The 12,020-nt window shown below is 32.7% G+C and overlaps 1 protein-coding gene across 2 annotated transcripts in view; it reads left to right on the top strand.

The window, feature by feature from the left end:
* Positions 1-12,020, top strand: part of LOC118187577 (uncharacterized) — a 72,478-nt gene that overhangs the window by 30,592 nt on the left and 29,866 nt on the right. For both annotated transcript variants that reach the window (XM_035357825.2, XM_085814607.1), the window contains exons 6-7: positions 7,865-7,967; positions 9,670-9,822. In XM_035357825.2, coding sequence (XP_035213716.1) covers positions 7,865-7,967; positions 9,670-9,822 — 256 coding nt within the window. The remainder of the gene's footprint in view (positions 1-7,864; positions 7,968-9,669; positions 9,823-12,020) is intronic.

Genomic DNA, 12,020 nt, shown 5'->3' on the forward strand with positions numbered 1-12,020 from the left:
ACTACGTACAATAGCACATTTTTCCCCTCTTTTCCTAAATAATACATTATTTTTCATTTTCAAAGATCGATACTAGGAATAAATAATTCAAAATCTTACCAACCAATTTTAGCTGGCAAGTCATCACTGGTGTTTCCAAAATATGAAATTTCCAAACATTTCCATTTTCCATATTTAAGCTTTCTACATTCATAAGGAGATGATTAGTTTTTGGATAGTTGAACAATAGGAAGTGTTACTTTACTTGAAGCCCATGAAGGCCTGTTTACACTGGACTTTGAGCCCAAGAAATGCACTTGAACTTGATGGCTTCACTAAAGGAAAAAATGTGATGTGTACACCACATGATTTCCTTGTATTGAATATTAAATTATATGCATTTTTTTCTGCATTTCATTTAAACTTATTTCCTTGAATTTTGTTAGAGATATATTTTTTATTCAATTAATTCAGTTCTCACTTCGCAAGAAGACAAAAATACATAAAAACTCAAAATACCTATATTAAAAATTGAAAAATATAAAACACCAAATACAGTTAAAACAATTTAAAAGATTTTTTTACAATTAAATTTACAGTTTCTACGAAAAAAAACAAGCAATTTGGCCAAATGGTAAGAAAACACATTTTTTGGCGCACAAAAATGGAAGTTTACTTTTGGCCTCACTAGGCAAAAAGACACCGAAGGCGTCTTGCTTGTAAAATTCCTTTTTTTCCCCACATTTGTGCTTTTGATTTACACAAATTGGTAAAGCAACTTTTGCAACATTTCAAAATTATAAAAGAAGAGTACATGCTAAAAATCAACTTATTATTGACATATTTGTGTATTTATTTTTCTAAAAAATATATTGTTACTGAAATAAGGAAAATTAGTTTAGCATTTAGGATAAGCTCTTGCAAGAACTATACACTGAAAAATAAATCATAGATAAATATTACCTTTCTCTGAGACATGACTCACAAACTTTTATTTTATAACTACTTGAAAAGCTGATGGAGAAATGTCCAGTTAATTATTCATTAATTTGAAATGCTGTTTCTATGGATCCAGAGTACATGGAGCAAAACAACATAAAAGTGTACGGGAAAATGAAAAATATTTTGATGCATTTTCCCCAAAAGTGTAATATTGCAGAAGAAGAATGCGACAATATTCTTTTGGAATATTCCGATTGCATCAAAAATGTTGTCCAGCCATACCTTACATAATTTAAAACCTATAGTGAAAAAAAAAAAAAAAATTAAGATTAGATTTCTTTTTACATACATTCATTAATGAAAAATACTTAGTTGGGGAAACATTTAAAATGATTTTTATTCCTTCTTATGGGCAAGCCTCTGTTGAACGAGGATATTGTATCAATAAAAATATAGAAACACAAAAATCTTGGGGAAAATTCATAGATTGTGATTATATGAAACATGCTGTTGGGATCTACAATGTATCAGTTGCAAAAGAGATGACAATAGCAGCTTCATCAGCTGCCATTCTACTTTCTATATCCATAGTAAAGGGCTAGCAACCTGTTGCATTCACAGTATCGGTTATATTTGGAAGAGCGGGAAAAAAAATAAATTGTTCAAGATATATATTTAAAAAAAAGAGAGAAAGAGAGAGAGAGAGAAATTCAGAACCAACAGATGAATTGATTTTTTTTTAAAGAAAAATAAACTTAGAAAGGGAAATTAAAATGCTTGAACATAAAGCAAATGATCTTGCTGAAAAGGCTGAAGTTGCAAAAAACTTTAATCTCTTAAGTATGAAATGTTAAAAACTATTTGTGAAAAGCAAACTCGGTTAAGAAAAACGAATTCAGACATTAATGAAAAGAGACAAAAGGAAAACATACAAATTTTATTATTCATTAATAAGGATAAATCTTTTTTCTTGTTAATATATATATATATGTACTTTGAAGTACTTTGATAAATAGTACTATAATAAATAGGGTTTATTATTCTTTATTTTCTGCATTTTTATCTGAAATTTCATCATTAAATCTTGTAATATAGTTTAGTTTTGTACAAAGTTCCAGCCCTCCTCTCTAGTTCCAGCCTCCTCTCTATTAAACTAGTTCTGTAAATTGAACTGTTATTTAAAATAAAAAAAAAAATCATTGTAATTGTTTTCCATGGTTGAACTATGCTAATTCTCTCTTAATAAATACTGAATTTCTCATATTTTAAACTACAAGTCTCATTTTCTTTCCAAGATTTCCAAGGACCACCAGCGGCCGAGCGGTAAAGTTGCTGAACACTGGTAGTTCGGTCCGAGGTTCGAATCCTGCGAGCGGGCTGGCTGCATAAGCATTTTTGTGGTTTTCCCATGTGTAACGTGTATACGAGCCAATTTCCGTAGAAAATCCTCCACGAAGGCATACCTCCCCTTAGGCAGATAGCTCTAGTGTGCTTTGCTGTAATTAAATAAACGAAATGAACGAACTTTCCAAGATTATGCAGTTGTGTATATATGTAATTAAGCAGGTACTTATTTTTGTTCTTAAAAAGGGCTCATAGGTGCTTATTTTTTTATCTAAAATATGGCTACTAACTCTAATAGGCCAGTAGGAACAGGGTTAACTTCAGGTCACATTTCTGTTTGTTTCTGAAGATTATCAACAAGAGGTTATTAAGGATAGTTTGATTAAACCTCTGTACTAACTAGGGATATAAAGACATTGTTTGGATTTTGTCTATGCCAAGTAGCTTGCAGAGTTCTTTAAATATAGCTGAAATAAAATTACTTCCTTGATCAGAATGTAACTAAAGAGGCAATCCAAACCTGGAAATCCAGTGCTGTATCTCTGCTACCGTGACAGCTTCTTGATCAGAAATAGGATATGCTTCAAGCAACTTTTTGACATAATTAATGACAATAATGATGTATTTTTTGCCATCAACTGTTTGTGGCAGACGTCTCAGGATGTCAGAGGTGATATATTCATAAAGTGCTCCTACATCGCAGCTTCCCTCTGCAGTCTTGCCGGGATGTAAAGATGTTGTTTGGATTTTATCTTTGTCAAATAGTTTATTGAGTTCTTTAATTACAGCCAGAAAACAATTCCTACCTTGATCAGAATGTAACTGAGGGACTCCAAACTTGCAAATCCAGAGCTGTAACATTACTGCTACTCTGACAGCCTATTTGATTAAGGATAAGTACTCTTCAGGCCACTTTGTAAAGTAATCAGTGACAACAAAAATGTATTTGTTGCCATTAGCAGATCATGACAGAAGCCCAGGATATTGAAGGTGATGTGTTCAAAAGGCACTCCTAACATTGTAACGTTGCAGTTTCCCTTCGCTGTGTTTCTTCTGCCCTTTTCGACCCTTACAATCATTGCAAGTTTACACTTTTTCACGTCAGCCCTTGCATTACTCCAGTAGAAGCTTTTCTATGGAAGTAGTCATTATTTCACACTGGCCTCCTGTCTAACAGCTATGTAGTTCTTTAAGGATATCCGGGGTCTTGGAAGTATCGTATACCATCAGAATGCCTTTCCATCATCCGATTCAAACTTCCAGTAGAAGACACTGTTTCAAATGTGGAGTGTGTTCCAGGGGGCCCAATACTGTTTTGTCATAGAACTGTAGATCAAAATGTCCTGCAAAGTAGGTTTCCCGTTTGAAGTCTCCATTAAATCAGTTATGGATTTAATGTCACCATCTTCTAACTGGTTTTTCCTGACTTCTTGTCATACCATGGGTCTGTGTCAGATGATGTTGAACTTATAATCTGATGTGTGACTGCATTAACCAGCTTGTATTTCGTTTTGACTTTGGAACAAAATTAGCAGTTTTTTGGGCAGGGTCTTATAGACAGGGTGTCGGCATTTCCGTGTGACAATCCTTTTTGATAACACATAGTAATTTCAAATTCCTGGAGTCTGTATCCGTCTGGTTATTTGACCTTTGGGATTCTCAAAACTCAAACAAAATTCTCAAAACAAAAGCCAGATCAACAATGCATGATCTGTGTGCAGCAGGAATTTTCTGCCATAAAGGTAATGATAAAAATGTTCTATGGCTTTAACTATAGCCAGCAACTCTTTCCTGGTGACACAGTAATTCCTCTTTGAGTTAGACATTTGTAGCAGTATGCTGTGACACAGTCTTGATCATTTATTTCTTGTTACAAAACAGCACCAACACTTTCATTGCTGGCATCCATGTCAAGAATAAATGGTTTGTTGAGATGAGGATACATCAGGATTTTCGCAGATGTTACAGCTTCTTTCAGTTTGTTAAAGACATCCTCACATTCTTTTGTCGATAAAAACTATTGCTTGCTCTCTGTTTCTGAAGGGGTCTTGCTGCGGAAGAAAAATCTTTTACAAATCTGTGGTAGATGCTTTGCCCCAGGAAACTTATATGTTGTCCAGTTAATGGACTTTTTCGGGGCATCCAGTCTTTTAACTGCTCACACTTTTTCTGGATCCATACACACATTTTCAGCAGAGATGACATGTCTGAGGTAAGCCACTTGCTGTCTCAACAGTTTACATTTGGTAGAACTTAGCTTTAGATTGGTTTTCTTCAATTTCTGAAACACTTTCCTAATATTTTCTAAATATTCTTCAAAATGTTCCTGATGTTGATGATGATGTCATCCTGGTCATCCTGTCATCCTGGGGTATAAATACCCCAGGAATTCATATCCGGAATGGGGTCCTTGAGTATAGAAGTTGGAATTTTATTGATGGGAGAGTAAACAACCCGAAAGTTAAATTTCTGCAAAATATGTGCAACTTTATAGCTAATTGATGGAAAGAAGGGAATGACAACAGAATTTTTATAATCTCCTAAAATAAGAGTGTGGCTTTTAGTGTGTTGAGATGAGAATTTTTTAACTGCTTGATTAATAATGTTGGGTGAAAAGCCCCTGTCAATAGCTATTGCTTTTAAATAATTTAGTTCTTCATCAAGGGCTAGTTTGGAGGAGCAAACTTGAAGAGCACGGAAAACATAGGAATAAAATGAAGCTAACTTTTGTTTAGTCGGATGACATGATTTAAAGTGTGGTGGAAGGCAAACCGATGAAGGTTTACGGTAAACTGTAGTACTGAAGTTGGATGTGTTACGTGTGACCAGAATGTCGAGAAACGGAAGAGAATTGCAAGTCTCAAGTTCAAAAGTGAACTGAATAGCAGGATCAATAGAATTCATTGTTGAAAGAACTCTATTTAAATCATCTTTATTACCTTCAAACAGGGTAAAAGTATCGTCTACGTAGCGGAACCATGCCGGGAAGTTTAAAGTTTCAAACAATTTTGATTCATAATAATGCATGTAGATATCAGCCAGGATGGGACTGAGGGGGCTTCCCATGGCTAATCCCTCAGTTTGCTTGTAATATTTATTTTGGAAAATTGTAATATTTATTTTGTCATTTCAAAGGCCGACAAAGGTGGCCAGATAGTCGTCATGGATAAGAACACTTACATCGATGGTGTCACTAAACTCTTAAACGAAGGACCATATAATCCGATCTCTAAAGATCCTTCACCTTCGGACTTATCCAAAATAAAAACTGCGATCAAATCTTCGCAAATCATTTCAAGCAACTTAAAACATTCGCTTATCCCATCTGTTGCGAATTGTGCCAGATTATATGCTCTTCCCAAAATTCATAAAAGTGGTATTCCTTTCCGCCCTATTGTATCAAATTTAGGTACTGCCTCGTATCCATTAGCTAAATATTTAGTTTCTAGATTTTCCACTCTATTAGACAATAACATTTACACCATAAAAAATTCAATAGAGTTTGTAAAAAAGGTTAAAAACATTTCTCCTCGTAATTTACTCATGGTTTCTTTTGATGTAAAATCATTATTCACCAATGTCCCAGTGGAGGGTGCATTAAGATGTCTAGAAACCAGACTTCGCGAATTTCATTTCTCTTGCATCGAAATTGATGAGCTAATTTCTCTCACTCAACTCTGTTTGAAACAAACACATTTTGTTTTCCAAAATAAATATTACAAGCAAACTGAGGGATTAGCCATGGGAAGCCCCCTCAGTCCCATCCTGGCTGATATCTACATGCATTATTATGAATCAAAATTGTTTGAAACTTTAAACTTCCCGGCATGGTTCCGCTACGTAGACGATACTTTTACCCTGTTTGAAGGTAATAAAAATGATTTAAATAGAGTTCTTTCAACAATGAATTCTATTGATCCTGCTATTCAGTTCACTTTTGAACTTGAGACTTGCAATTCTCTTCCGTTTCTCGACATTCTGGTCACACGTAACACATCCAACTTCAGTACTACAGTTTACCGTAAACCTTCATCGGTTTGCCTTCCACCACACTTTAAATCATGTCATCCGACTAAACAAAAGTTAGCTTCATTTTATTCCTATGTTTTCCGTGCTCTTCAAGTTTGCTCCTCCAAACTAGCCCTTGATGAAGAACTAAATTATTTAAAAGCAATAGCTATTGACAGGGGCTTTTCACCCAACATTATTAATCAAGCAGTTAAAAAATTCTCATCTCAACACACTAAAAGCCACACTCTTATTTTAGGAGATTATAAAAATTCTGTTGTCATTCCCTTCTTTCCATCAATTAGCTATAAAGTTGCACATATTTTGCAGAAATTTAACTTTCGGGTTGTTTATTCTCCCATCAATAAAATTCCAACTTCTATACTCAAGGACCCCATTCCGGATATGAATTCCTGGGGTATTTATAGGATTCCTTGCCAGTGCGGTTTAATTTACAATGGCCAAACTAAGAGAGCCTTAAAATTTCGTGTCAAAGAACATGAGGCATATGTTAGAAAAAAGGAAACACAGAAGTCTTCTGTTGCTCAACATTGTTGGTCCGAAAATCACACTTTCAATTTTTCTGCTGCCAAAATTATTCAAAAAACATCTTCCATTGGAGAACTGGATTTTCTAGAGGCATTTCACATTCATAAAAATCTTTCTGTTCTAGTTAACGATCCTAATTCCAATCCAAATTTGCCTTCGGCTTTTAGAGAAATTATGTTTTAGTTCTGGTTTCGCCAAAAGATGGCGCCACTTGCTTATTCTTGTCCAGGCTTTCTTATCTTATCTAAACATTATTTCCTATCTTGTTCATTTGCGGTTTTGCAGCTGAAGATGATGGTTCGGTAAAACCATCGAAACTAGTCCTGTGAAAATTTTGTGAATTAACGCTGATTTTTGTTGTTTGACTTCTGAATCAACTGTTAATGATGTCCGATGAGTGTGACTGAACATAGCTGAACAGCCAAAGGCAGGTTTTTAAGTATCATCAGCTAGACTCTTGTCATACCTTACTTGAAGTTACCCAAGTACATGACCAAATCGGAAAAAACATTTTCCCCTTTAATGACATACAGGTCATTTTCCTGTTTCTTGCAGAATCGTTAACAATATTTCATGGAACCCTGTTTGAGAAATTTTAATTTGAAGTATAGTTTGTGTAATATATAATTAACTTTTGATTTCTAATTTTTATTTAATTTAAACGTGTTCTAAATAATTTTCCAAAATTTGAGAAAAGAAATGTTTTTATACCCGAAACTACACAATTTAAATGTTTTGTTCCCCCCTTGTTAATCCAGCTGTACTTTACAAACTCAAAGCATTAAACCTTCAAGATTTTTATCCAAAAATGTTTGCTAATTCGTGATAGTCATAGAAATTGCTGCCATTTGCTTCTACTTAAAAGTTAACCTCTTTAATAATAATACAAAATAATATTTTTAGTTATTGCAATATAACTTGATTATGATAGTATTATTGATTATTAAAGTATGATTGTCAATAAGCACATATTTTTGTCTACTGTTATTTGTTTTATATTTTTATTATTCCAGGCACATTACATTTCTCTTATATTTTTTAGATATTCTGCTATTAAGCATCGTAGTATAGAAATTCAGCCTCCAGTTTTGAATAAAATAAATATCATGAAAAAAGATAATGAATCTGAATTCTTAAAAAAGCAGGTAATGTCACTTACATTAATATTAAATATTAGTATAATGAAAAAGCATTTTTGTAAGCATTTCAAAATATGTAACAATGAGGTTCATGTATATTTTCAATACAAGCAGAATAGTTAGGGTTAGTTACATGTATACATATGTTTATTTATTAATAAATTGATTTAATGTAATTTTATAAGTAAACTATGATAAGGATAGTACTCTGAATTTCTGTTATCACTGTACCTATTATCCATGTATTGTATCCCTGTAATGTGCATACTTAAAAACTTGTGACATTTTGAAATTCATCATTTTAGTGGAAAGATTTTTTTTTGGGGGGGGGATAAAAAGCTTAAGGCTAGTTTATTACTGAAAGAAACCTAATCTCTCATTTTGTAAAAGAAGAAAATTCTGCTGTTGAAGAGTTAACAGTATTGGACCTTAATGAAATTACTTTTGTTGTTCAAATTGAAAATCTGAGAAACACAGAAGTGCGGACAGACAAGAAGGTTGGTGATATTGGATTTTATCATATAAAGACATTTTTGATGCAATAACCCAATAGGAATTGGTAAAAGTACAAACAAGAAGAAAAATGAAATCAAATAGCAAAGGATGCTGTGATGGGTGAACTAGAATATTTAAATTAGTTAGGGATGAATAAATATAGTTTGAATTTTATGGTATCATAATTTATGTAGTATTCACATATTGTCTGACAGAATGTCAAGAAGAAGGCCATAATAAACTTTATTATATAATAATGATATAAATATTTTATTTTAATTAAACTGTATTTTAAATAACACATCCATGTGTCTTTTATTTTAAAATTCTGTAGCATTCTCTTTTTTTTGGGGGGGGGGGCAGCAGCATAATCAATGGGTTAATTACATTTTTATAATTTTATTTATTTATTAATATTTTTTATTATCTTTGTAATTAACGTTAATAATCAAGATTTAAGTATAATCATGCAGAATTTCCAAATTAATTTTCAGTAAGAATATCTTAGATTAGTGGTAATTTTTATAGCATTTAAAAAATAAAATAGGAAAGTTGTGTTAAATTGATTTCCATATTTTTATTATTTGTTACAATGTTTTTTGAATCTTCATAAGTTGCAGTATCACAGTAATATCAAAATACTTTTGTTTGAATATTTTTGATGCATGATATTAATTAAACTGTCTTTTTGCTGCATCATGAGGTAACAATTATGCTTCTACAAGTTCACTGAAAAAAGGTTCCCTGGAATTATAAAAATGTTTAATTCAGAAACTATGAAACAGAATGATTCAAATGTTACTTTGCTAAGAAATAACTGAAGTTTTCTTCATTGGAGCACATACAAGAAAGTAGCAAAGCCAGTCCTTTCACTTCCAAAGAGAGAAGTACATGGAGCACATGCAGAAAATTTTGCAATGCTTTCCGTTTACGTATGGTAAATATAAGTATGGGTCACAGAAATTTATAGTGAGAGCACAATGTGGATAAAAATCCTAAAATATTTGAATTGATGGTTTATAACTAAGGGTCAATGCTCTGATTGGGCTGCAAAATTATTTTGTGGAGTCGTATACATTTTTATGGGTCGAACTGCCATAAAGTTTGAATGCCATTGCCTTCATTTATAGTAGCTTCAAAATAAGAATGATTAATTTATGTAGTTTAGTACTATTTTATCTTAAAACCATTATAATTCTCATATATCTTTTAGACTGGAGTTACGATGAGAAACAGTATTTCATTAACAGTTATAACACAGAAGGATGATAAAAAGGAAAGAATAGGGAAAAGTCCATTAATTACTGGAGAAAACAGAAATGATGAAAAGCTACAAAATGTGAAAGAAATGAAGAAAAGTCCTGAAGTAATTATATTTTTTTTAAAATCAATCTTAATTTTTTCGGGGATATTTCTATATACATTTCTTATAATGTATCTTAAGTAATTTAGAAAAATTTTTGAATATGTGCATAATTTCAGTACTTTTTTTTTTTTTTTTTTTGGTATGTTCTGTTAAATATAAAGTGACTACACATCCCAATTTTGGCAGAACAGTCTCGCTTTCTGGATGACTGTTCCGCCGATTTTTAAAAATGTCCCGCTTTTTAGAAAACATCTGCATTTCTTATTTTAACTGTACTGTAAAAATATATTATCTTTTATTTATTAATTATTATAGTGAATATAAAGAAAGAAAAAACACATAAAATGCATGCATATTAAACTAAATTAGGCAATGTAACGAGTTAGATTTACTCGGTGGTGTTCGATCATTGTGATTACGTCTCGTCAAGGAATATGTTAATGGAGGAACAGCTAGCATTAGCTGAAGGGCAGCTTGATTTTCACACCAAAAACCACAATCAAAGTTTCAGATCAATTGATTGTATGTCACAAGTGATGAAATCGTTTTACGACAAAAAAATTTGCGTGTGCAAGGACAAAAACCGAAGCAATTATTTGTAATGTTTTTCACCATATTCGTTTTTCACAACTGCAGAATGCCCATATAAATATTATGATGCTTCCAACCACAAAGATTTAACATTATTTCCCACAATTGTTAGACTTTTTGATCCAGAAACACGAATTAGAATATTAGATTTTGTTTCATTGCCAGGTGAAACTTTTTTTGCCCCAATGGTAGATTGTGAACAGTTACAGCTTGCATTAATCTATACTAAGGCCAGACGTGGTGGTCTCTTTATTATGGAGGCATCTAATAGGTGGGCCACCATTACCTCCTATGAAGGGACAGACGGTTAGAACCGTGCCATTTCCGGGATTCGAACCCAGGCCCTTCGGTATCGCAGTCAGGCTTCCTTAACCACACTGTCTGGGTGGCTGCCGGGTGAAACTTCATAAATAATTTTTGATTAGATAAGTACTATTTTAAAAAGAATAATTTGAACGATAAAATTATTATCTATTACTAGGCAATAATTTTATTATTGACACTAAAGCAAATTTTGGTGGAAAAGCTAGAAGATGCATCAGTAACATTTTACGAAACTTAACAAACGTTTGAACCAAAAAATTATTCGAGTAGGTTGTGCAGTGCATATTCTACGCAATACTATTCAAACAGAATCTGACTTATTTTCGGTGGATGTTGAAAATATTACTGCAAAAATTTATTCGTATTTTTATATATATATATACTGTGCGTGTCGAAAGTTTGAAGGATTTTTGTGAAAGCGCAGAAATCGAATATAAAAGAATTACTGGTTACAGCAAATCACAATGGCTAGTTCTTTTACCAGCTGTAGAAAATATTTTTAAAATATACGAACCATTAAAATCATATTTTTTATCCCAAGATAAATGTCCAAGAATATTGCAGCTGTTTTTTGAAAATGACACATCACAAATTTATCTTCAGTTTATCCGCAACCAAGCTACATTATTTTGCAATGCTGTGAAAATTATTGAAGGGGATAAAATTTCAATTACGGAAGTGGCAAATGAAATCAATAATTTAAAAACAAAATTGCGATAAAGAATTGATAACGATTACGTTCCTTTAGTTATTCGAAAGGACATCACTAGGTTGGAAGAACAAGGTGCCATATTAAACGTCTGTTTTTCTGAAAGAAGTCAGAAATTTTTGTAATAACTGCTCGGTATATCTTGAAGAATGGACTGTTCAATTCGAGGATATTAAAAAGTTTCATCGGGTGACATTAAAAAAGGAAATTTTATGGGAATATGTGGAAAAATCTTTTTAATATACAGTCAAAAGTCGTTAATTCGGACACCCATAACCCGGAATGATCTATAATCCGGACCTCAAAGCTAAAAACTTTCTGCGCATGCGCCGCGTTGGCACATGCGCACAGGCGTTTTACGCGTGCGCGTAAGACCTTGACTACTGCGCATATGCGTGTGCGCAAGTGCAGAATACGTTTTCGCCTGCGTGTTTAATCTATAACGGACGGTCTAAGCTAAAATTATCTATTTCAGTTAATGTTCATGATTGCGTTGATCCTTAATCTTCGAATTGGATCCCGCTTATTATTTTTTGCAGACTCTAAGAGCAATTTTATAAAAGTAAACTTGAAC

The sequence above is a fragment of the Stegodyphus dumicola genome, chromosome 1 (genome assembly GCF_044657685.1).
Source record: "Stegodyphus dumicola isolate Sdum_Otavi_A_Nest chromosome 1, ASM4465768v1".
Classification (NCBI taxonomy): domain Eukaryota; kingdom Metazoa; phylum Arthropoda; class Arachnida; order Araneae; family Eresidae; genus Stegodyphus; species Stegodyphus dumicola.